At 47.6% G+C, this 27,030-nt stretch overlaps 1 protein-coding gene across 1 annotated transcript; it reads right to left on the reverse strand.

Annotated features, from left to right (window-relative positions):
* Positions 1–4,373: 4,373 nt before the first annotated feature.
* Positions 4,374–7,896, reverse strand: Mesp2 (mesoderm posterior bHLH transcription factor 2). Its single transcript, XM_027920834.2, has 2 exons — positions 5,960–7,896; positions 4,374–5,070 (listed from the first exon to the last, which is right to left on the reverse strand). Exons 1-2 carry the CDS (start codon positions 6,788–6,790, stop codon positions 4,804–4,806), a joined length of 1,098 nt encoding a protein of 365 aa, XP_027776635.2. The 5' UTR covers positions 6,791–7,896; the 3' UTR covers positions 4,374–4,803.
* Between the last annotated feature and the right edge of the window lie 19,134 nt (positions 7,897–27,030).

A 27,030-nucleotide genomic window follows, 5' to 3' on the forward strand; every position in this document is an offset into this window, starting at 1 on the left:
AAGTGAAAACTGTCTTTATCTCAGCTTTTTATTTTTATTTATTTATTGATTGATTGATACCAGGGGTTGAACCCAGGGGCGCTTTAACCCTGAGCCACATCCCCAGCCCTTTTTCAGAGACAGAGTCTCACTGAGTTGCTTAGGGCCTTGCTAAGTTGCTGAGGCTGGCTTCAAACTCTCCATCCTCCTGCCTCAGCATCCTGAGCTGCTGGGATTACATGCGCGTCACTGAGGCTGGCCAGCTTATTTCATTATTTATTTTTTGTGTTCTGGGTTGGAACCCAGCACCTCGCATGCTAGGCAAGCACTCTACCCCTTGTCCTACACATCCAGCCCTATTTTATTGATAAGGAAACTGAGGCACAGGGAACTTAAATCAAAAGGCAGTAGCACTGGAAGCCAGCACTTGACTCTGATCTTGCAAATCCTCCACTCAGAGCTGCAGCAGGTTCTGTGATAGCCACACTGATATGCTTATGTCACTGGTCCACTTAACAATGCTTGCAGTCAAAAGGCTCTGTGTAGCTGGAGGAAACCAGTCCCCTGGTATACAGGAAACCAGTCTCCTATATATAGCGAGGACACCCGAAGCCAAAGACCTGCTTGCAGAGCCTTGGTCAAGGTCATAGAGTAGAAACTTACTAGAACTCAGACTGCTGGCTCCTTGTCTGGCACTCTGCCTGCCCTAGGCCAGCAAGAATTAAAGGTGCTGGGCATTGGCAGACGGCAGCCCAGTGTCTTCTCAGACCTAGTGCTGGACACTGAGATGACATTTCAGCAAAGCCCTGGACCTGAGCCAAGCATTTCACTGTTCCCAGCCTCAGCTGTCCATGTGCAAAACTGGAGTGTCTGCTACACTGCAGGGTGGTTGAAAGACCTGAGCGAGGTACTCAGCCAGTGTCCTATCTCTTATGACTGGGGACTGGGGTTGCCAGGAAGGTGTGGATGGACTAGTCAACCTGTGCAGGACATAGGTGTCAGCCCCTCTCTCTACGCTGCTGGCACTTAGCAGACAGGTGCAGACCAGGGAGACCTGCCTAGGACACAGCCATAGACAAGGGACTGGATGGGGGTCAGGAGCAATGAGAGTTGCCACTTTGAGAGGTGGGACTGAGCCTTTCCTTCCAGTGAGGGAGCACGAGGGTAGAGAATTACCCTAAGCCCTCCTGGGCCCAGTTCTCCTCAATCCAGCAGCATCTTGGATGTCTCCCAGGCAGTTTTAGCTGGTGATGTTTCCTGCTTGGATGGCTTAGGGTCCTCTTTTCTGCTTTTGAGTGCCTTAGAAGAACAAGGCTGTCAAATTCCAGAAGATGCTTATATGGGGCTACTGCTGGTGGGGCTGGTCCTCTTGGACTCCACTAGGGCTTGCACACAGCCTGGGAGCGGGGAATCATGGCCATGGAGGGCCTCCCCTGCCTCTGCAAGACAACCCCAGGTTGGTGAGAACCCCTGTCTGGTTCTGCCTCTGGTGCAGAGTTGTGCGAGACTGTGGAGCCACGATCCTGAGTCTTTGGGGAAAGGAGAGAGCACTGGGCTAGGAGTTAGGGGTCTGAGGTCCACACCTAATTGGGGGATTATGGGAAGTTGCTCCTCTCCCTGGTCCTCAGTTTCCTCTGCAATGAAATTAAGAGGTGTAGAATACCTATTGCTTTCCAACCTGGCTCGTCCTTAGAATCCTCTGGAAAGGATCTTGGGAAACTGATGCATTGAATCACGCTCTCAGAGACGGACCCTGGACCCAGATGGCTCAATATGCAGCCAGGTTTGGGGTCCACTTGTCATCTCTTAGGTCACAGGACTCTGCTTAGTTACTCATTTTACTGAGTACTTACTATGTGCCAAGCCTAAGAACTCTTGAGAGGTAGGTAAGGTCTCTTAGCTCCATTGCACAGTTGGAAAAAACAAGTCTCAGGGAGGTTTTAAAGCTTGCTGATGGTTACACTTCCAGTAAAAGCCTAATGGAATGTCCTCTTAGGTCCACAGGGCCTGTCTCCATCTTTCTGCTCTAACCTTGATTAGGGTTCTCTCATCCTTTGAGGATGACTAACAGTCCCTGAGGACAAGAGGGACCTGGGCCAGAAACCAGATTCCTTCAAAGTTTGAGGAATAAGATACCTCAGTTCTTCCTTTAGGAGATGAGAAAATGGGCTCAGAGAGGAAGTGACATGCCCAATGTCCCAGGGCATCTCAGCAAGCAATGGGCTGTCATGAGAGCCAAATGCAAGGCCCTGAATGTGGCCAAGAACTCAGGTTAAGGAAATCAGGCAACTTCCTCCCTCCCTTTCTCTCAGCCTGAACTGTTACAGTGGCCTCCCTGCCTGCTCCTTTGGTGTGAAGCAGGCAACAGGCCAAGTGTACCCTCGGCCAGATCACCCCTACTCCAAACCATCAGTGCCTCCTGCCACCCAGGAGAGAGGCCAAATTCCTATAACACCCCCACAGAGCTCTGCACACCTTGGGTTCTTTCTCTAATTTGTTACTTTCCCCATCAACTGGAGATACCAGCAGCCTCTGTCTTCACTTGGCTCATGCTGCTCCTTCCCAAGTCTCTCTTCCTTTGCTTGGCAAACTCCTACACATCCTCCAACACCCAGTCCCAAGGTTACGTCTTCTTCAATACTCCCTGCCTTAGTCAGAGTAGATATAGAAGTAAGATACCATTTCTGTTGGCTCCCAAGTCCATGGCAACCTTCACGGATCATGACATCCTTTCTTCAAGATTCTCACAGTGCCTCTTCTTAGGTAAGACAGCCCAAATCAAGATAGTGAGACTAATGGATCAGGTAACTCAAGAATGAAAAGGTACTGCCAGGCTGAGGTTGTGGCTCAGCGGTAGAGTGCTCACCTAGCACATATGAGGCACTGGGTTCCATCCTCAGCACCACATAAAAATAAACAAAATAAAGGTATTGTGTCCAACTTCAACTAAAAAATAAATATTAAAAAAATAAGAAAAGGTACTGCCAATTGCCTTCCACCAGCCTGTCATCTCTCTCTGGTCCTAAAGCCTTTTGTATAAACTCTCATCCTTGCATTTAGGACCTGAATTCTGATCACTTATGTCCTTGCAATTTATCTCATTAACTGGGGAGTAATTTCTGACACTTATTATTATGAGCTAAACAGTAAAATTCATGCTTAAGCCTTGTTATTGTTCAGATTTTAAATGTCTCCCAAAGGTTGAATATTAGAGGCTTAATCCCAGGTGGTACTCTTGAGAGGTGGTAAAACCTTTGGCAGGTGGGGCCTTGTGGGAGGTCCTTAGGTCTTTGTGGGTGTGTTCCCAAAGGGGATTGTGGGATACCATCCCTTCTTCTTTTTGCTTCTTGGCTCCTGATGTAAACAATTTGCTCTGCACATTCCTAGCACAATGTGCTCTGCTCACCAGAGGTCCAAAGGAATGGACTGGAAACTCCAGAACCATAAACCAAAATAAATCTTTTCTCTTTATAGTGACAGAAAGTTAACACAAGCCTTAGCCCCTAGCACCCCAGAATGTGACTGAATATTGAGATAAATCCTTTAAAGAGGTAATTAAGATTAAACAGGGCCTGGTACACTGGTACATACCAGTAATCCCAGCAATTTAGGAGGCTGAGGCAGAATTGCAAATTCCAGGCCAGCCTCAGCAATTTAGCAAGACACTGTCCCGGAACAAAAAATAAATAGGACTTGGATGAGTCCCTAGTTTCAATCCCCAGTACTGGGGGAAAAAAAAAAAGATTAAATGGTGTGTGTGGGGGTGTCCTTAGGGTAGGCCTGATTCCAATATGACTGATATCCTTAAAAAAAGAGATTTAGGACACAGATAACACAGTGAGAAGGCCATCTGCAAGCCATGAAGTAATTCAAACCTGCCTATACTTCTTGGTCTTCTAGACTCCAGAACTGAAAAATGCATTTCTGTGGTATTTTGCTATGGCAGCCCTAGACACTAGTACACTGGGCCACGCACATAGGAGCCACTCACAGCATCCTTTGGAAAAAACTTTATATCATTGTGAAAGAGCCCTAAATCACAGGTCTCTGTATCTCAGGCATCCTCCCCTGGAGGCCCTGTTTGTTTATAACTGCATATGCTTACCCCATGGGTCAGCAGGACTGCAGCCAGAAGAATGCAAATGAGCTGCGGTGATGTGTCTGAGGTAAGTGAGCAGGCCCTAGTCTTAGCTTACCTATGGTCACCTTGCACAGCAGGCCAGGCAGTACTCTCAGCCCTGGAACCAGGACACAATAAATACCATCAAGATAATAAGCAAGGGCCCACATCTATCTTGGCAGGCCTGCACTCAAGGAGTGGAAGGGCAATAGGCCTTGTTCCCCAAGAATGGGAATATCCCCCCCACCCCAGAGGCAAGAAAAACCTATCTTGATAGAAAAACAGACTGTATCAAAATTTTATTGGTATTTTTTTCTTTTTTTAAAAGTTACAAAACATCTTAAGCATATCGGATTCTGGACAGCTGTCACCAAGAAGCACAGCAAGCAAGAGCCTGGCCTCCATGCCCACTCCCTTACCAGTCCCATCACGGTCTCCTTGGGGTCAAGCAGCCCCCTTTTCATAGCAGCTCAGACTGTGCTCTGCAGAATACAAGGCATGGTGTATGGGAGGGGGGTGCCTAGCAGTAGAGGGCACTGTCATAACCCCGCTCCAGCTAGGGAGGATACCCACAATCTCTGTTCCAGACAGTTTTCATGATAAGTATTTGGCTAGAAAGCTTTAAAACCACCAAAGAAACAGAAGAGGAGGACGTCCACATTGCAAGCCTGGATTCTTGGATGTAAAAAGGCCAGGTAGGGCCATTAGAAGATGCCCAGGTGGGTCTCCTCCAAATCTTCTTGCCAAAGTTCAGGGCAGCTACTGAGCCGTGGGCCTGAACTCTGGGTGAGGCTCACTTCACTGAGTTGGAAAACAGGGCCAGGTCCCTGGTCCTCTGAGCTGGGCAGCGCCTCTGCACTGTGGCTCCAACACCCCCACTGTGTCTGAGGCTGGAGTCTCTGGCATGAAGGGCGGGGCAGAAGGGGTGGACTTCCCAGAGGTAGACAGGATTCTGAAGACCCAGAGATACCCTGTAAGAAAGACAAGAACAGCTTGTTGCCCAGAAATCTAAAACCTGGATGCTCCCCAGGGAATGGCTGATGATGTCTTTACAGTCCTGGTGCCATGGATGCAGTGGAGCAAAGTGGTTAAAAGCACTGGTTCTGCAGACTCACTGCTGACCTTTAAATCCCAGCTCTGCTACACTGTGGGAATTCAGGTAACTTCTTTTTGTCTGTGTTCTCATCTTTAAAATGGGGATGCTAATATATGTTTCATAGGATTGTTTGAAGGGCAGAATGAATGAATACATGGAAAGTGCCCAGAATAGTGTGGAGCAGACAATAAGAATTTAATAAATTTGGTTACTAATATGATCGTTTATGAACCACGATTCATTCATTGGCCTCATAAATGAATGAAACTTGAAAAAAATATGACTGTCTCCAACTGCAAGCCCATCTATTCAGGATGTAGTGAATGGCCAGACGCAGCGTCTAGATCTTGGTCAGGCTCTGCAGGAGGCGGCACAGTTTGTGCAAGGCGCCGGCGAGGGTCCGCCGCTGTCCACCCTTTACCTTGGGTTCCCTTCCCCTCCTGAACCCTTAATGAAGAAGCACTTGGCCTTTCCTGAGAGTGCAATCTCCCAACTTCCACCCCCACCTCTGAGCAAGCTCGAAGGGAGCCTCTCTTGTCCACCGCTGTGAAGATTGCTGGGTGGCAGTGGTTGTGTCATTCACTTCCCAGGGCCTCATCTCTTTCCCTACAGATGTTAGGGTTCTTTCCATCCTTCCCGCCGTTAGATAAACTAGGATCTGAAAAGATGAGATCCTCCGCAGACTAGAAACTACCCACCCACTCCATTCCCAAATTAAACCTGGGGATCAAACCAGGGAAAGGGCAAGGGCCTCCATGGCGTACCTGGTACACTGCTGCCAGCTCCGCTGGTGGCGTCCAGGGTGCAGCGGGGTTTTGAGGCTCTAGGGATGTCTGCTTCCCGGGACAGGTTTGGGGTGGCGTCCAAAGAACCGGGTCAGGAACTCTCCCTAGGGGCTGGAGCGGGGGCGACTGTATCTTGGGGCAGTAAGGGGGTGTTACCCAGGAATCCGTGTTGGAAACCCTGCTCCCCGGGCTCTCAGCCAGGGCTCCGGTGGCAGGATAGGAGGGCGGGGACCCCCAGCACGGCCCGGTACAGAAAGCAGTGCCCAAACCCGGGCCAGGATCCCGGGTCTGCACCTGCACGGGACCGCCGTCGGGGCAGAGCGCGCAGTCCTGGGGAGACACTGCGTCCGCGCGCCACCGGCGCCGACACTGCAAGTTGTCCTCGTTAAGGCCCAGCATAGCCGACAGGTGGCCGATGTAGCGAATGGCCAGACGCAGCGTCTCGATCTTGGTTAGGCTCTGGCCGGCCGGCGCGAGGGACGGCGGCAAGAAGCGGCGCAGCTCGTGCAAGGCGCGGGCGAGAGTGCGCATGCGCAGCTTCTCGCGCTCGCTGGCGCTCCGCCGCTGTCCACCCGCTGGACCCGTCCGTGCACGTCTGGGCACTGTCGGGGTGGCCTCAGCTTCTCGGGCGCTGTGGGCTGGGTTTGCGGTCTGAGAGAGGCCGAGGGCGCTGTCACAGGGGCACGAGCTCGAGGAATCCGAGGAAGAGGCTGGGGACGTGGAGTCAGAGTGGCCCTCCCAGCCCCAACCCTGGGAGAAGATCCAATGGTCTAAGCCAAGGAAGTTCTGCTGAGGAGGCGACTGGGCCATGCCGGGGCTGTGGGCTCTGGGAGGCTGGACCTGCCACCTTCGGGCCTCAGCTTTTATCTGAACCAAAGGTGCGAGGTGGACCCCCACCAGGTTACAGAGAGGTGTCAAAACCCACAGAGCCCAGGGAAGGTCTGGGCAGGGGGGCCCTGGGAAAGCGGACCCATTTGCGGAGGTGTGGATTCTGACTCCTCAGGGGCTCTAATGGAGGCCCCCGCAGCCCGGGAAGTGTGGGAGGGACAATTCGCATCTGGATGGAGCTGCTAAGCTTCTCACCCCACACCCCCGCCCCAACCACTGCACAGGGCTGAGTGCCCAGGAGTCCCTATTAGAGAGTAAAGCCATGATCTGCGGACTGAAGGCTGCCCCTCAAGTGCCTCATGGACTCCTTGAGGATTGGCCGCCTCTCCTTATTGAGGTTGTGCCCAATAACTTCTACCCAGTGTCTCCTGTGTGCTGGACAAGAAACGAGGACAAGCCCAAAGAATCTGCCCACAGTGATGGGGATAGGGGTGTACATAGGTGAACCTTTCTTGGACCCTAGAACCTGCACTTGCTGATTTGCTGGGTGACACTGAGAAGGTCATTTTACTGCCCAGGGTCTGTCTTTACTGACCAGAAATGGAACCAAGCAGCCTGGAGACGGTTGGGGTACAGTTAAGCAATGAAGATCGACTACCAAACCCACCTTTTTTATTGTTTTGAATGATCTTAGGCAAGTCACTACTCCGTGGAGCCTCAGTTTTCCTCCCCATCATTCCAGTAATAATACAAGGTACCTCCCACCTGGGATGGTTGCTGGTAGCAGTGCAATCATACCTGTAAAGAACTTAGAAAGGGCCTGGCAAGTGGGCTAAATGTTTGCTACTACTATTACTCTATAAAGAAGGTACTAATATTTCAAATCACTATGTGCATTATTCATTTAATTCATATTTATTTAGCAACTGGTAAATGTCAGGCACACCAGGGTGAACCACCCCATTGCCATCTCTGGTCTCATGAGGTTCAGTCTAATGGGAAAGACATGTGGACACATTATTATATAACTAGTAGCTCTACCCCTAACTAGCTGGGGGCCTTTGGGCATGGTTCTTAACCTGTCTGATCTTGACCTTCTGTTCCACAAAACAGAAGCAATAATTATAGTATCTACTTACAGACTGTTGTAAGGAATAATTTTGAGATAATAAGATTGCAAAGTAAGTGTTCTCAGCAGCAATTACAGTTAGGAGGTATCCATGTCCCTTGTGATTTCCAGAGAAAAGGCTGAGCCTGGAGGAAGAGCCAAATGAAGGCCAGGACAGTTGGGTTCTGGCCACAAAGGTGGGCAGGTCACAATTGGGCCTTGAACTGTGAGTAGGATTTGAGTAGGGAAGAGAGGAGTGTGGAGAACATTCTGGAAGGGGATTGCAAAAGCAAAGGCTTGGCAGCAGGACCCCTCCGAGGTGCTTCAGGAGTAGGATGCTGCTAGAGGACTACTGGCGCCAGGCTGAAGGAGTTGGATTTTATTCTCAAGGTCATGGGGAGCCACAGAGACTTTGAGCAGAAGGGTGACATAGTTAAAAAACCAACAATCAATAATTAAAGGTCAACACGATGACAGTGTTCAAGAATATATTAGCTTGCATCAGCCTGGAGTACTGTAAATGGTTCTGTAATTTTTTTATGACTGTTTTTAAAAATTAACTTTGAATTACACAAATTATGTAACCAGTAGGTTTCACTGTGAGAAATGGAAACATGACAGATAAAATTGGAGTCCCTTTAAACACCACTGTAACTCTCCCCGAAGGTAATAGCAGTTGTTAGGTTATATATTTCCTTCTAGCCCTGTCAGTAAATTTACATACATGTGTGTTCTTAGAAAGCCCACAGTACTTACCATGGTGTGGGTCCATCTCCCTGGAATGCTTCCCAATGCAGCAAGAGTCACAGTGGGAACTTTGGGGGGGATTGGATCAATGGGGTGTTAGGGGAGTGGTTTTGTTATGAAAGGAGCTCTCTCTAACATGCTGCTCACTCCATCTCACCTTGAGATGTCCTTGGCCATGTTATGATGTTGCTTATGCCTTGCTCTTGGACTTTTAGCCTCCAGAACTGTAAATAAGTAAAGTCCTTTATAAATTACCCAGTCATCTGGGTGTGGTGGTGCACATGTGTAATCCCAGCAATTTGGGAAGCTGAGGCAAGAGAATCACAGGTTAAAGGTCAGCCTGGGCAACATAGCACATTTAAGACTATCTCAAAATAAAATAAAAAAGATACTGGGAACGTAGCTGTGGTAGAGGGCCCCTGGGCTCAAGCCCCAGTACAAAAAAAAATTTACTCAGTCCATGGTATTCAGGTATGGTAACAGAATAATGGATTACGTACTCATGAGATTACATTCTGCACATTGTACATTGTATATATCAACTTGAAACTTGCCTGTCTGTTTTTTTTTGAGGGGTTTTGTTTGTTTGTTTCATTAGACAGCATTTCTTTGATCATTCCATATCAGGACATATTTAGCTGACTCTTTCTTTAAAAACAATGAATCAAATTTGTATTGCTTATGAATGCAGATTTAAACTATTGATTATGTACAAAACAAATCCCTGACCATAATTGATTTAAATGTTCATCCATTTAAAAAATGTCAACTTGGGAGAAATGGTAAAAGGGCAGGACATACAGGTAAACCTTCAGTGATGAAATTATATCACTTTCTACTTTACAGAACTTAAAGTATATTGGGGGAAAATATGCCTAAATTTCTGCTCTGTTTTAATGAAGTAATAGTTGATGCTAAATAACACTGGTGGTTGGGATGTAACTAAGTGCTAGAGAATGCACTTAGCATGCTCAAAGCTCTGGGTTCAATCTCCAGTGCAAAAAGGGGAAAAAAATGGACCAGGCATGTCATTTGTTTTTTATCCTAGCTGATATGAATGAAAAGGAGAACTTTATGTCCATAACTTGAAAAAAAGATGGACTCAATTTCAAACAGGGTTGGATTTATTTTGTTTGCTTGTTGCAGGGAGCAGGGTAGGGGAGAAGCAGCCAGTTAGGCAGCATTTTATGACTGTGGCTTGAGTGGATGTGGCTTGAGTGCCCCCCCAAGGGTTCCTTAGTGGGAAGTTTGGTCCTCCATGTGGCAATGTTAAAAGGTCATGGAACCTTTAAGAGATGGGGTCTAATGGGAGGTGGTTAGGTTACTGGGGGGCATTTCTTTAGAAGGGATTAATGCAGCTCTCATAGAGCCCTGGTTAGTTCCTACCAGGATGAGTTGTTATAAATAGAGCAAGATTGGCTGCTCCTCAAGCCTCTCGCTTGTGATCTCTTCCATGTGATCTCTTCCACACATGCTCCAGCCATTGTGATATCATGGCCATGAAACCCTTACCAGAGCCAAGAAGAAGCTGGTGCCATGCTCTTGGACCATTAACACTGTGAGCCAAACATAATAATGGAAAACAGACTAATACAATGATGTAAAAATGATTTAAATCAAGATTTAAAAATTGCCAGTGATTTGGGAGGCTGATGCAGGAGGATTGCAAGTTCAAGGCCAGCCTGAGCAACATAATGAGATCCTGTCTCAAAGTTTAAAAAAAGGTGGGGGGCTAGTGGTATAGCTCAGTGGTAGAGTGATTGCCTACCATGTTCAAGACCCTGGAATTCATTCACTATTAACACACACACACACACACACACACACACACAAATACCATTTACTGGTGGAAGTGGAGACTTAGAAAACAGACAATCCTAGACTTTTTAGGTTAAAATAATGGCAAATGTAGTATAAGTACATATTTATTGATCCAAGACCACATAAAATTCTTGATATATTGTCTAATGAGGAAGTTACATACATGTATTTGACAGCTATAAACAAAATCCATCCAGTTTCATAGACATGGCTTTAATTTTTTTTTAAATCAACACTTAACTGTATATATTTATGGGTTACAGTGTGGTATTTCAATACACAGTACAATGTGTAATGATACATCAGGGCAATTGGTGTATCCATCACCTAAAACATCATTTCTTTGTGTTGGGAACATTGAAAATCCTCTCTCAGCTATTTGAAAACATAAAGTTAATTGTCATCAACCACAGATCCCTACTGTGCTATAGACCATTAGAAGTTATTTCTCTTATCCAGCTCTACCTTTTACATAGATATCTTAATCTGCATTCAGAAATTTCAGATCCATGTATTTTACTGATGTTTCTGACTCACACCTTTTAACTGCTATATGATATTCCACACAGTCCCTTATTGATGCCCTTTAGTGTATTTTTAGTTTTTGCCACATAGTGCTGTCTTGTGTGTGAACAGCTGAATGGGCAGTGGTGGAACGACTTTGTAATTTCCAGGAAGGTTCTGAATTTCCAGAATCATTTCTCTACCCCCTACCCTCCCACCCCCTGTATCCTATAGAACCAGCATAAAGGAGTTTCCTGGGGAGGGATTTGGTGAGGAGTGAGACCCCGCCCCCAACACAAGGCCATGTGCATGGTACGTACTACCCTCTCATCTCTAGACTATCCTGGCCCACTTACCTTGGTTTGGGGTAGCCCTAAAGCCCAGGCCCTAGGCTGTGGGGTGTCTGAGTGTAAGTTCTGGAAGGTGGAGTCCTGGTTTGCTGTGGCCTCTGATAGGCCCCTCCACCAGCTCTTGAAGCATAGGGAACACTGTCAACTTCATTCCACTCCCTGAGACTCCACTTGGCAAGGGAGGCAGTGTGGCTAAGTGGCTAGTGCTGGTCTGTGGCATCAGAAAGGGCTGGTTTAAACTCCTAGTTCCACCCCTGAACAGTTCTAGGAACTTGGATAACTCATTCAACCTTAGTTTTCTCATCTATAAAGTAGAAATTCTGATCACGGGATAATTCAGATGGTGTGTGCCATAGTATCTAGCACAGAGCTGACGTTATGCTGATAGCAAGTTCGGGGGTGGCAGAATGAGGTGGGTAAAGGAATGGATTGGATTGTAAAGGGGCTGATACCCCCAGCACTGTTCCCAGCAGAAGGAAAGTAATCCGTCCTTCTATGACACTGTCCAGCACCAGACCCTGGGCATCCACCCCACCCCCTATCCATCTGCAGCCTGAACTCGGCACAGGGCCATCCTCCACAGGTGCCTCCTCCTGTCTTATGGCGAGAGTCACCAGACCTGCAGTGCAGAACTCCAGTGCTCGGAGCTGGTGCTGGCCAACCAGCCTCGGAAGACTAGACATAGAGGTCAGAACCAGCTCCTCCTGGAGGGCAGGGTCCTGGCCCAGCCAACTTACCCACCTGCCTGCGTCCCTGCAAGCTATTCCTCTGGATGATGGGTGTGGAGCCAGGTACTTACTGTGGGCTATAACCTGCTCCAGGTGCAGGACAACTAGTTAGGCTTGAGTCCTGCCCTCCAGCCTTCATCTGACATTGTCGAGAGGGGGGAGCATGGCTGTGCTGCTGGGCAGGGTGGCTGAATTCTGGGCCTTGGCCTGCTGGTAATGCCAGGATTACCTCTTCCTTCCTGTGACAGGAAGAGGCAGTGGCTAGGTCAGGGAAATGTGGTTGTGAAATGTGTGGATTTCACCAGTGTGACTGACACAGCTAGTTTACCCGTACTGCATCTAGTATGACCTCTGATTGTCTTGTTTTCTTAAAATAACAGTACTCTGTTTTGTTGAGGGTGGTGATATGCCCTGCCCAAAACCTACATTTCTTGCAGTTGGAATGACCAATGAGATGTTATTAGGTGTCATTTGTCATTATTTGGGGCTTCTGGGAGACCACTGTTTTTTTGTTTGTTTGTTTGTCTGTTTGTTTTAATCTTGAGCTGGGGTCTCACTAAATTGCCCAGGCTGGCCTCAAACACCCAATCCTCCTACCTCAGTCTCCCAAGTAACTGGGATTCTAGGCACCTGCACCAATGCTTAGCTTGGAGAGTTGACAGGCACAGTCCTGTGGCTCTGTACTGTATCTTTTCTTCCTACCTGAAAAACACGATGGGTGGAAATTCAGCTACCCTCCTCTTACTCTGAGGCAGTCCTGAGGACAGAAATCATACACTAAGGATGGTGAAGCAGAAAGAAACCCTGAGGCGTTGGTGACAACATGGAAGTACCACAGGGGCTCTGGACTCTCCATCCCTGAATTTCTTTAATGTGGAAGAAAAATCACCATCTCATTTGTCATCGTGAGTTTATTCTATGAGCAACCAAACACAATCTCTGTCCATATAATAAGGAAATTCCGAGGATTTCCTTGTCAACAAATGACATTCAAGTGAGCTGAGTGACAGTTCATGAATTATTGAGTGAATTCACAAGAGACAGTTTCCAAAAGATGATGCATGGACAGATGTTCACCTGGAAGATGGTCTCTGGAGGGAAGTGCCTGCCTGGGGGCAATGTGATTTTGAGTGAAGATGGGGACTGATATATTTTGGGGTAAGACCTGAACCCAGGAAGTGAATTGGGCAACAGCCAGAATCTAAAGAGACTCTGATGGGCTGGGACAAACCCATCAGGTGTAAAAAGATAGAATCCACAAAGCCGTATGTACCCCTCCTGCGAGTTAGGATGTAGAGGCCTCAGGTAAGCAGCAGTACAGGTGGGAAGGGCGTGGCGGTCATTGTCTTCCAGGTGTCAAGTGCAGGAAAAGCCAAGGTGCATTCCAACTGGCAAGAAGCAGCAGGTCTTGAACCAAGAAGGTGATGGTTCCCATTCCCAGGCAGGGTGGATACCTAGAGTAAGCAGTGAAACCTGGAAGCCACAGTGAATTGGGCTTGGGGACAAACCCGAGCTCAGGCGGAGGAGGTTTGAAGCCAGGTCACCAGAGAAACATCTCAAGGACTTGGTGGGGTGTTTAGTCCAAAAAGAAGAAGCTAATAGGATGTGTTAGTAATCCTGAGAGACCTGGCCCTAGGGGAGCACTCCAGGGAGAGTCTGAAGAACTTTCTAGGGTTGGAGGGACTATCTTGTGAGAGAGGGAGTGGCCTGTTCTTGGAGGCAGATGAGAAGAGGCCATATCACTACTACACATTAGGTGCATGCCAGACAGGAGTGGGCAGTTGTGATGGCCCTTGCCAAACACCACACAGCAGAAAGGTTGGGGCTAGTGATCACTGAGGTACTTCTAGATCCCAGATCCAGGGGCCAGTCCCAGGATAAGGGAGTGCAGAGCGAGGCTCCCAGGCCCTTCAGCTCAGACCACCTCCACCCCTGCTCTCTGTGCCTGCAGCTTGTGGTTCAGCTGGGCCTGCATCCAGGACAGGAACCAGAAGGCCACTCTCACCGCTGGATGGACATGCCCACGTGGTATGGGTCAGCTTGGTACTGTGAGGCAGGCAATGCCGTGTTGGTGTTTCTGTCAGACCAGTGAGGAGACCGAAGCCTCCATCCCACCACCCCCTTCTCCACTTCCCCAAACCACCAGTCAGGAGGGGAGAGCAGGGTCCCCAGATTCTCCCCCATTACCCGTGCTCAGTCAGCCCTGGCCCTGAGAGGGGCGTGGGAGGGCAGTGACCCAGGTCCTGCCTGACTGTGGGAGCTGAGCACAGGTCTCCAGGTTTGCTCACGCCTGGCCCCAGCAACCCTGGGCTGCCCACAGTACTGCGCCAAGAGTCCTCTACAGCATTCCCCCTTGGGAAGGCGACACAGGGCCCCGGAGAAGGCCTCTGACCACAGGTCTCCATCCCTTTCTTCTCGAGTCCTCTCCAGGCCCTGGGGTGTCAGATATGGGATACTGGAGGGAAGGGGGGGGCATGCAGGGGCCGAGTGGTATTCTCATTACCAGCAAACACAGAGGTCCTTGCCACCGTGCCTGCCTTCACACCTCTTGGCTGCCTGTTGACACTGCTGCTGCCTCCCTCAGGGCAGAAGGTGTCGACTTGGGAACCAGAATGTGGAGGGGCCTCCAAAACAGTCAGGCAGCAGGCCCCCTCAGAAGCCCCAGAAAGTATTCCTGGGGTGGGGGTGGGAGGCCAAAGTAAAGATAGGGCATGTGTCCCTGGGCCAGGGATGGAAGGAGTATGGGGGCAGGTGTCTGAAAGGGGCCCCTCACTTCAGGAGCCCCGAGTCAGCCTCCCGGGTCCCAGGGAAGCCTAAGGACAAGGCCCTGTCTGACAGTGGACCATGAGTGTTATCAGGAGGCCCAGAGACTTACAACCACCAAAGCAAGGTTGCAAAGCAGTCCCTGGGACCGGGGCTTTCCCTGACCTGACCTCAGACCGGCCTGTCTTCTGAGCACTTCAGCACAAAGCAGGGCTGAACACTGTGCCTATTGGAGCCTGCTCCTTTCTCAAACCCCATGCACGGCACAGATGAGGAAACTGGGCCCAGAGAGGTCCTGTCACTTGCCTAAAGTCTTCAGAGCCAAAATTCTATCTCACTGGTATCTGCCTTTGAGTCAGAGTCCATGCATTGAGCCTGGTGGGGCCAGGGCTGAGGTTCCCAGGAGGTCTGAGCGGCCTGCTAGTGAGTGGAGGGAGGAGGAAGACTGCTCTGCAGCTGGGATGACCTGGGGTTCAGATGCCTGAGGAATGCTGCTGTCTGGGCCATCAGGATGAGTCCCGGGGGGAAGGGAGCGGCCTTAAACTGTGGGTTTCTTCACATGGAGGGATCCTGCAGAGGAGATGTTGCAAACCTAAGTCCCAAAACTCAGAGCTCACTGGGCCATGGCAGGGGCTGGAGCCCCACTAGGGCAGCGGGAGATGGTGTGGACAGGCAGGTGGGCAGGGGTTGGCTGGGGACGTCCTGCTGAGCACGGAGCTTGGACTTTTAGGGAGGCAGTGGATCTACAGGGATTTTGAGGAAGAAGAGGAGATGGAAGTGAAGAGCTGGAAGCAGGAAGCCAGGCAGAAGGCTGTGTTTGCATCAGGGCAGGGCTGCCTGGGGCCCCGGGAAGGAGGGGGTGGGCAGGCAGGGGCTGAGTGGCAGGGGCAGGGGTGCCACAAGGGGACCCCAGAGCCAGCAGGGAGAGAATAGAGGAAAAGGAGGAAGGAAGCGACCACTATTGACTGGGAAGTAAGGGAGGCTGGGGACACAGGCATCCCTGGAGCACCCGGGAGGCTGAGCATGGAGGCTGAAGGCTTCCTCTACTTTTCCTCCAACAAGAAGATTAAGTCAAGGAGGCCCCAGAGCTTCTAGGACAGCAAGGCCCAGGGGAGGCAGCTCAGGCTGGGGCCGGTCTCCCTTCCTAAGGCTTGGTCTTCTTCATTAAAGGGTGTCTCTGTGAGGATCAGATGGACACCTGTGTACAACACCTGAGGCCCTGCTGCTGTTGGGAAGACAAAGGGGAGAGTGAGAGGTGCCCGCCCTACAGAGGCTGCAGGACCTGGGGCGGAAGAGCTGTTCCCCCTGGCCTTATCTCCAACAGCCACAAGGGAACTTGAGTCCTACCTCTTGGGGTGCAAACTAACTGGGGAGGGGGCTGCAAAGTGTTTTTGCCCTCCTTTCTTCCTTTCTTATCTTCCACCAAAGTAACACGTGCCTGTTACCAAAATAAGATACAGACAAGCAAAAAGAAGGGACTCTAAAGTGCCCCTCCCTGGTTCAATTCTAGAGAGAGCAGCATCCTAGGGCGGGTTCACCTTTGCCAGGCAGCTTTGCTAATACCTGCACGGGACAAAAAGGCATTGAGACAGAGAATGTCACTTTTTAAAGTTGTTTTTCTGTATTTTGAAGCTTCTGGTATATTTTTCTTTCCTTTCTTTTTTTTTTTTTTCTTTTGTAGCACTAGGGATTGAACTCAGAGCCTTCCAAGTGCTAGGCAGTCATTTCATCACTAAGGTATACCCTTAACCCATATTTTTCTTTTTAAAAACAGCTTTACTGAGACAGAATTCATAAGTCAAGATTTTTGTGCATTATATATTTTAATTTTTTTTAGATGTTGATAGACGTTTATTTTATACATTTATTTATATGTGGTGCTGAGAATTGAACCCAGAGTCTCACACATGCTAGGCGAGTGCTCTACCACTGAGCCACAACTCCAGCCCATATATTTTAAATTTTTTAAAAATCATATAACACAAAATTTGCCTTTTTTTTTTTTTTCACACACAGGGTCTCATGCATGCCGGGTAAGTGCTCTGTCATTGAGCTACATCCCCCTCCCCACCCATCATAACCATTTTTTGGGGGGTAGTCTGGGGATTGAACCCAGGGCCTTGTGCATATGAGACAAGCACTCTACCAACTGAGCTATATCCCCAGCCCCTATCATAACCATTTTTCAGTGGCATAAACTACATTCACAATGTGAGCAACTGTTACCACTGCTGTTTCTAAAATGTCTTCATCACCTCAAATAGAAACTTGATATCTATTAAGCAATAAAGCCCTCTTACCCCTTTACCCCAGCCCTTGATAATCTCTAATCTGCTCCCAATCTCTATGACTCCAATCTCTATAACACACAACCTTTGTCCTTAGTGTCTGGTTTATACTTTTTTTTTTGGCAGCACTGGGGATTGAACCCAGGGCCTTGGGCATGCTGGGCAAGTGCTCTACCACTGAGTTATGCCTCTCATAGAGTCTAGCTTATTTCACTTAGCATAATGTTTCTGGGGGTTCATCCACATTGCAGCATGCATCAGCACTTCATTTCTTTATATGGTTGAATGATATTCCATTGTATTGTAGACCATGTTTTGTTTATCCATTCATCTATTGATGGACGTTTGAATTGTTTACACCATTTGGCTATTGTGAATAGTGCTGCTCTTAGCATTGGCATACAAGCATCTGTTTGAGTCCCTGCTTTCACTTACTGTGGGTATACAGAAAGCACCTTCTTTTGTGACCAGCTTCTCTCACTGACTTATTGAGACCATCACTGATGTTTCCTCTTATCATTCCTATTTAATATGGTCTTAGAAATTCTAGCCAGAGCAATTAAGCTAGAGAAGGAAATAAAAGGGATAAAATAGGAAAGGAAGAAATCAGATCATCACCATTTGCAGATGCTATAATCCTATACTTAGAAGATTAAAAAAAAAAAAACTCAATCAAAAGATTGCTAGAGCCAAAACCCAAATTTGGCAAAGTAGTAGGTTACAAAATCAACATACAAAAATCTGTAACTTTCCTATATACAAACAATGAATTTGCTGATTAGGGAAAAAAAAAACTCCATTCAAAATTCACAGTAGCCTAAAAAAATCTGGTAATGAATCTAACAAAGGAGATGAAAGACCTCTACAAAGAGAACTATAGGACTGGAGATAGAGCTCAGTTGGTATGCATGCACAAGGCCCTGGGTTCAATCCCAGAACCACCAAAAAAGAGAAGGAAAACTATAGAACACTGAAGAAAAAAAATAACTGAAGAAAACATAAGATAGAAAGACCTCTGATGTTTGTGGCTAGGCAGAATTAATATTGTTAAAATGGCCATACTACCAAAAGCAATATACAGATTCAATGCAATCCCCATCAAAATACCAATGACATTCTTCACAGAACTAGAAAAGAAAATAGTCCTTAACTTCATTTGGAAGAAGAAAAGACCCAGAATAGCCAAAGCAATTCTAAGCCAAAAAGGCAACGCTGGAGGCATCCCAATACCTGACTTCAAACTACACTCCAGAGCCATACTAACAAAACCTGCATAATACTGGACCAATGGTCCAGAATAGAAGACACAGTGACAAGTCCACACAGATACAGTCATCTGACCCTTGACGAAGGTGCCAAAAACATTGGAGAAAAGACAGTCTATTCAATAAACGGTGCTGGAAAAACTGGTTATTCTTCTGTAGAAGAATGAAACTAGACCCTTTCCTCTCACCCTGCACAAAAATCAACTCAAAATGAATGAAAGACCTAGGCATCAGGCCCAAAACTCTGCAACTCCTAGCAGAAAATGTAGGCTCGCACTCCAGCAAATAGGCACAGGCAGCAACTTTTCAACAGGACCCTCAAAGTTCAGGAAGTAATGCCAAGAGTTAATGAAAGGGGAAGCATCGAATTAAAAAGCTTCTGCACAGTAAAGGAAAAAAATAAGAATCTGAAGAGAGAACCTACAGAATGGCAAAAAAATATCTGCTGGCTACTCTTCTGACAGAGTATTAATATCTAGAATGTATAAAGAACTCAAAAAAAACTTCACACCAAAAAATCAAATAGCCCAATTAGTAAATGGGCAAATGAATTATACAGACACTTCTCAAAATAAGAAATACAAATGGCCAAACAAATATATAGAAAAAAAATGTTCAACACCATTAGCAATTAGGGGAATATAAATCAAAACTACACTGAGATTTCATCTCACACCAGTCAGAGTGGCAATCATCAAGACTACAAATAATAGCTGGGTGCAGTGGCACAGGCCTGTAATCCCAGTGAGGCAGGAGGATCTCGGTTCAAAGCCAACCTCAGCAAAAGTGAGGCACTAGGCAACTCAGTGAGACCCTGTCTCTAAATAACATACAAAATAGGGCTGGGGATGTGGCTCAGTGGTCGAGTGCCCCTGAATTCAATCCCTGGTACCAAAAAAAAAAAATAAATAAAATAAAAATAATAATGTTGGAAGAGAGGATGTGGAGAAAAAGGAACACTTTTACACTGTTGATGGGACTGTAAATTAGTACAACTGCTATGGAAACCAGTATGAAGTTTCCCCAAATGATGGAACCACCATATGACCTAGCTATACCACTCCTTGGTATTTATCCTAAAGAATTAATACTAATATTAATCATCATACTATACTGATACATGCATAACTACATTTATAGCAGCACAGTTCACAATAGCCAAACTATGGAACCAGCCTAGGTGGCCATCACCAGACGAATGGATAAAGAAAATGTGAAATTTTATTCAGCCATAAAGAAAAACGAAATTACGTCATTTGCAGGAAAATTGATGAAACTAGAGACCATTATGTTGAGCAAAATAAGCCAAACTCAGAAGGTCAAATGTTGTATATTGTGTTTTCTCTCATATATGGAAGCTAGAGATGAAAAAGGAAAAGAAGTGGGGTGGTGCCTTGGGGATCTCATGAAAATCAAAGGGACCAAGTGGAGGAAGGAAGGGAGGAGTGGGGGAAGTGCTGGGGAGTGATATTAACCAAATTATATTGTTATATTGGGCACAGGTACAATCATGTAATAGCAAATCCCATCATTATGTACAACTATAATGCACCAATAAAAATGTGGAAAATTAACAAGAGTTTTGCAAAAAAATGAAAAAAAAAAAGAAAAGAAAGAAAGAAAAGATAAATGTTTTTTAAAAAATCACTGATGTATTTTCTGTATCAGTGATTGTATTTCTGCAACAAGATTTTTAAGTCATGATTGGTACTCCACAGTACAATGGCAATGGTTTACTTAACAAAAGGCATATACTGAAATTCCTTAGTTTTCCACATAGGTACATCCTTATATGTATATTTAAAAGTCATTTTTATTTATTTATTTTTTGTTTTTTTTAATTTTTATTATTGGTTGTTCAAAACATTACATTATTTTTATGCAATTTTTTTTCTTTAACAAAAGTTTCCAAAGCTTATAAAAAAAAAAAAAAAGAAAGAAAGACAAAGAAAAAAGTTGGGAAGTGCATTGTCAGCTTTCCATTGCTTAAAAATTATTTTTTTAATATTTATTTTTTCAGTTTTAGGTGGACACAATATATTTTACACTATGTGGTGCTGAGGATTGAACCCAGTGCCTCGTGCATGCTAGGTGAGCACTCTACCACTGAGCCATAACTCCAGCCCCTGAAAAAATATTTTTAAACTGCATATTAATAATACATGAATACAGTCTCCTTGTGAAAAATGTAAACCTAACAGATAAAAGTCTCTCTTTCCAATCCCCAGCCTCAATATGCTATTGTTTAAAGATGTGAGGAGGGGGGTGATCTTTGTTGGAAGGGGCTCCCCTGGGAGCTCTGGGGTGGGGGGCTTGGCTAGGGCTAATGGGAAGGAGGTACAGACAGGAGAGCCAAATGACAAAGTTTTGGCCAACAAGGGGGAGTGCATATAAGTCCCTGAAGGTTACATCACTAGTGTGAGCTTCATCCCTTTCCCAGGGTTCTCTAGCCTGTCCAGGGACGCCTCTCACAAAAGACCCACAGGCACACACTGCTGGCTCCTTCCTCCCCTAGGTCCTGCCCACACATTACAGTTCAATCGTACAAATCCTTACTCTGCATTTTATGGGTTTTAATGTCAGGTACCTTTGCTCTGGGGACAGAGGACCTGCAGCTGGCTGAGGGCCTAAGCTACCCCACCAACTTTGTGTGGAATCCCAGGCCAGGAACCCAGCCCTGTGCACTTCCTCCTGCCAGGCAGACCACTCTCCTGGCACCTCACGGTGCTGTAGTGAGCAGTATGTGAGAGAAGGGATAGGGACAGAGTAGGCTTGACACCCAGGCCCCCTGCCTAGATATAGCTCCATCCATGCTTTTCTGGAGGAGCTGGTGTGGGAGGGAGAGGAGGAATCAAGCAGGCTGGACACTGACCCAGTTTGGCAGCTGAGGTGGCCCTGCAATTCCTCATGCAGCAATTGGCAGGGCACAGAGCCTGGGGCAGCCCCCACCTAGAGTTTCAGTTGGCTTGGGTTCTGACCTTTTCTACAGTAACTGCACCCAGAGCAGTAGGTCAGGGGGGTGCTAAACTCTGCTTGGCCCCTACCCTCCTGAACCTGTCTTGCTTCTTCTCATTCTTTTCCTCTGGGCTCCCTCTCTGTACATAAATGCATGTTTTTCCTGGTGGATAGATGAAATGAGTAAATAGATTCAGAGAGGGCCAGTGGCCTATTTGGGGGTCACAGTCCAACATTCCTGCACCAATCCAAGCTGCACCCATTTTTTTTTTTGCTGAGGATTTAACCCAGGGGTGCTTTACCACTGAGCCACATCCCCAGCCCTTATTACTTTAAGACAGGGTATTGCTAAGTTGCTTAGAGCCTCCCTACATTGCTAAGGCTGGCCTCAAACATGTGATTTTCCTGCCTGAACCTCCAGACTTGCTGGGATTACAGGTGTGCGCCACTGTGCCCAGCTGCACTCACTTCTGAAGCCAGCCCCAGCATTCCCCCGGTCATCTACACAGTTACCAGTGTCCTGATGCCTTTATTCTCTGGTAGGGCCAAGCCTCTGTTATGGCCCTAGCTCCAGAAAAAAAAAGTCCTGTCTAGTGGAGGAAGGTCTGTCCTGTGCAGGTTCAAAGCTCCCAGGCGGCTGGGCAGCGCCATCTGCTGGCTTTGTCTGGGAATGCAAGGACCTTGGAAAGTCTAGGGTCAACCTTTGGGCTGTTTTCCTCCAAGAAATACAGGAGTCTCTGCCCCATTTTACAGTTAGAGAAACTGAGGTGTGAGTGATAAAGGTTTCCCCACCTTTACATGTCTGCATCTTTGTTTTGGGTTACTTCAGTCCTTAATCCCTTTATGCCTCAGTTTCTCCACTTTTCACTCTAAGGCTCACTCCCACTTACCTGGAGGAAGTGTAGGAACTCACATGTGGTGCTCTATTGAGAGGTGCTACCTATTTACTGGGCATTATCAGAGCCCTCAAACCCACAGGGCTTCTGGCACTTCCTCTTGAGCCTTTCAGGGAATCTGCCAAATCTCTCTCCTCCCTTCCCACCCCCTCCCTCCTGTCACCCCTCTGATGCCTGTGACTGCCACATCCACTGCTGAGCATCCAACTGCTCCATGGCCAGATAATCAGATTATCATGGATCCAGAATAATCTATTCCATATGGCTTGCCAGCTCAGTGGCTCCAAGAGCTAAAGGTGTGAGGAGGGGGGTGATCTTTGTTGGAAGGGGCTCCCCTGGGAGCACTGGGGTGGAGGGCTTGGCTATGGGAAGGAGGTACAAGCAGGAGAGAAGAAGGTGGGCCTCTGTCGCTGGGCCTTAGGACCATTCTGGGTACTGTTTTATCTATCCATGACGGGGGCTTAGGATCTGTTAGGGGCTGCTGGGTACTCCCTAGTGCCATTTCTGCTATTCTTCCATAATTCTGGGGAGATTTTATTTTTATTTTATTTTTTATTTTTTTAAAGAGAGAATTTTTTAATATTTATTTTTTAGTTTTCGGTGGATACAACATCTTTATTTTATTTTATTTTTATGTGGTGCTGAGGATCGAACCCAGCGACCCGTGCATGCCAGGCGAGCGCGCTACCGCTTGAGCCACATCCCCAGCCTGAGAATTTATTTTTTATACCCAGATGGTTAAGCTTTATCCTCCAGGGGTTCTGGATCATCAAGTCTAGGCTGAGCCTGGAAAATTTTCTTCTTATATCCCAAGGCCTCTGTGCTCTTGGGGGCTTGAAGGTTCCAGGGCCCCCTCAACCTCACAGCATCCCTCCAGGATGAAAGGAGCCACTTATGTCCTCCAAAGGAGATGGGGAGGACATGGGCTTCTGCCTAATGGACCCCAGCTCTTCCCCTCTACTATGTGACATGGGACATACTCTCTGAGCATCTATCTCTTTTATTTATTCATTCATTCTAATTTGTTATACCTGGCAGCAGAATGTATTTTGATTCATAGTACACAAATGGAGCACAATTTTTCATTTCTCTGGTTGTATACAAAGCAGAGTCACACCATTCGTGTCTTCATACATGAGCATCTATTTCTTTAACTGCCAAGTAAGACAACAACACCTACATCACAGCATGTTGTGAGTGTGAGCAGTGACCTGGCCAAGCCCCAGCAGAGTGCCAGGCTCAGAGGACAACAGTGTACATGCATATTCTGTGCAGTATGATTCTACCCTCACCCCAGGGCACAGAAGATAGGGACTCTAACCCACATTGGCCTCCACTGCTCATGGGTGGAGACTTGGTAAATGACAACCTTCTCTGAAAAGAGTGGTGTGGAGTGATGACAGGAAGATCCCTGGCTATTTAGGACACCCAAATTAGGGGCTTCCTCTGGTGCTAAGCAGGCTGGCAGCAGGAGTAGTGCTGCTTCCTTCTCCTGGGGTCTCTGGCTCCAGTGGGGTCTGGGATTAGGTCTGCAAGGGGAGTATTTACATAGCACCTTTGATTAGCACTCCAATGTCAGAAGGGCTGGCTGGGAAATGAGGGCATGAGGAGCAGGCTGGCTGCAACCCGAGCTAAGAGGGGGCCAACCTGTCCTGCCTGCCCTCCCCCCCCCAAGGCTTGAACTCTCACCTCTACTCCAGTGGGGCTGCCCAGGAGCCTCATTTCCCAGCCTTACACGTTGGCAGGCAAGGGTAGGCTGGGTCCAGGGGAGCAGGAGCTCGGCACTTGTCAAAACACAGCCTCCAGAAGTGTGAAGGCCCCATCCCAGTGGGAGGGCGTGTGGGCCTTGCCGCCTGGAGAACTCATTAACTGGGGCAGCTCCCAAATGAACCAACCGGAGAGGCTGGCCACGATAAGGAGATCAAAGGGGAGAGGGACAGGCTTGGGGACAGTGAAGAGGGAGGGCGGCTGATGGCTACTCTGTTGGGGTCCCTGTCCCCCCCACGTGGCTCCAGCAGGCCTGGAGACCACAGCCTACACCAGCTGGGCCCCTGTGGGGGCTTCCCAGAGACCAGGGGAAACAGGTGAGGGAGGGGCTCCACGTGGCATTTCCAAATTGTCAGCCTCAAGGCTGAAGATCCAGGGATGGGGTTGGGGCTGGAGCCCTCCCATCTGCCTGCCTTTCCCAACCTGCTGTCCCACCGCCTCTCCAGCCATCTTGGTAGGTTGTTTCCTTCATCCTTGTCCCTTGTCTTTTTAATCCTCCTCAGCCTTGACACCAGAGGTCTTCTCATGTTCCACTCATGGTGTCCTCTCCTGCTTTAAATCTCTCCATGGCTCCATATCCAGGATTAATGTTAACTATTAGGTTTCAGATGAGGAATCTTAAGTATTATGTTTTCAACATAAAAAAATGCACCTCCCACACATATGGTCTCTTTTCCAAATATGTACAGTTGATTTTGTGCTTAATAAAATACAAATTCATGTAAAAGCATTGTTGACAAAAAGCTAGTTAAGACAGTTTCCTCTGGGGCAGGCCATTGGAAACTGCAAAGGCAGTCTAATAAAGAGACTTGTTATGCCCTCTGTACCTAGTGATATGACTATATACACATATTATATTCTTACATAAACATAAACAATAAAACATGAGTGCTGGGCCACTCTGAATTTTCTCAATTATTGGCCATAATAATTGAGGGGGGTACATTCAGAGGATTGGCAGTCCTTGAATAACAGGGTGCTCAGAGCCTACGGAGATCTCACCTCTCAAGCCCACGTGGTCTTTTCTCTGCACCCCCTCCCACCCCAGCACACCACACACTGCCAATTCCCAGCTGCCTATTCCCTCAGCCTAGTGTCATCCAAGAGGCCCAATCTCTGGGTTCCAGAGCCAGGTTTTGATCAGAGACCCAGGAAGACATCCATCTGCCAGGATCCACAAAGGGTAGACCCTGCTGACAGCTGCAAGCTAAAGAGGGGCCTCCTGGACCAGGCACTCCTAGGAAGTGGATGGGCCTCAGAACTGTGCAGAGGGAGTGGACTCTTGCCTTCTTCCTCCCCAAGGGAGGTTGATACTGTTTCTCCTCCATGTGGTTGTGGGCCTGAGCATTCTGTGCCTGCTGTGACAGACCGCTGGGGAGGGATGTAGAAGATACCAAGGGTAACAGGAGACAGAGAGACAAGGGGAGGGGATGGTGTCCACAGAGATGCCCAGGAAATAGGCATCAAGCCACTTGACCTTCATTGCTACAGTCTAGTTTGCCCATCTGTCTCATGGAACTGGAAGCCATAGAGGATGCAAAGCATCAGACCCTAGATACCATTCCTCTTAAAGGAACAGGCAAAGACATATTGTCAGACACCAGGTACTAACTAGGTGGAGAGTAGATAGCCATGCATGAAGTACTATAGGACAAGTGTGCAAACTCAACCCATAGGGACAGATGGGCAAGGTAGATCCTTGGAGACTTTTTATGTGGGCAATCATTCTTACTATATGTAAATACGGAAGGTTTTATTTTTTCCCCTCCAAATTTATTTAATTTAATAAAATAAATTTAATAAATTTATTAAATTTATTTTCCTTTCCTTCTAGACTCTCCACTCCACCAAAACAATGTTGAAGTGGTGTTGTAAGAGCAGACACTGTTCCCCATATTAGGGAGAAAGATTTCAGTCTTTCACTATTTAGTACAATGCTATGTGTAGGTTCTTTGTAGATGCCTTTTTTAAAACATGTTTTTTTTAGTTGTTGACAGACCTTTATTTATTTATATATGGTACTGAGACTCAAACCCAGTGCCTCACACATGCCAGGCAAGTGCACTACTGAGAAGCCACAGCTCTAGCCCCCTGTAGATCCCTTTTATCAGGCTGAGGAAGTTCCTCTCCATCCCTAGTTTGCTGGAATGTTTTATTACAAAGGGGTATTGAATTTTGTCAAATGCTTTTTCTGCACCATTTCCATTCGCGTTTCATTGGCAAACCCATCATACCTCCTCCAAAGCGGCAGAACATCAGCAAAATAGGACAGTGGTGGCGGTGGCGCTGTGGCAACTGACCAAGCTCCTGATCCTGCCAGGCTGGGGTGTCCTGGGGGAAGGGGCAGCAGGCTCACCCCTTCTCTACTCAAATGGTCCTGCAACCTCCCCTGATTCTGCCAGCTTGCTGGGTTTGCTTGCAGTTGCTTCTTCAAAGTGCCCCTATGAAGGGACAGCCACCTAGGGACAGCCACCACCAAGGGACAGCCATCCAGGTCCAGCCTGTCTCTGAGGAGGAAGAGAGTACAGTTATCCCCACCTCCGGAGGAAATCAGGGCCCCACTTCTCTTGGTCCCTACTTTATTCCACAGTCCGCTGGTGCATCCTGAGGGGATCCCATTATACAAACTGGAATCAAAAATGCAAGAAAATTAAGAATTTGCACAAGGTCCCCAATAGATGAAGGTGGGCCTCAAACCTAGGAACTGGACTTTCAGTTCTCTGATTCTTCCCCATCCCCTTTCCTTTAATCCGCAGAGAAGGGTTATAGAAGACAACAAGGGCAGCAGGCGATAGAGAGACAAGGGGAGGTGATGGTGTCGGCGGAGATGCCCAGGGAGTGGGCATCAAGCCTATTCAACGCCTCGGGTACCACCAGCCACGGGGCATGTCACAGGCAGGAGGCCCAAGTCAGAGCCCAGGTGGGGTGAACCAGGCACAGTTAAGGGGCAAGCACCTTGGCCCCACTCTCTGCTGGTTCAAAGAGCGGGCCCCGCCCCCTCCAGACCCCAAGCCAGCTTTGATGTGCAGA

Source organism: Marmota flaviventris, chromosome 2, assembly GCF_047511675.1.
Source record: "Marmota flaviventris isolate mMarFla1 chromosome 2, mMarFla1.hap1, whole genome shotgun sequence".
Lineage (NCBI taxonomy): Eukaryota > Metazoa > Chordata > Mammalia > Rodentia > Sciuridae > Marmota > Marmota flaviventris.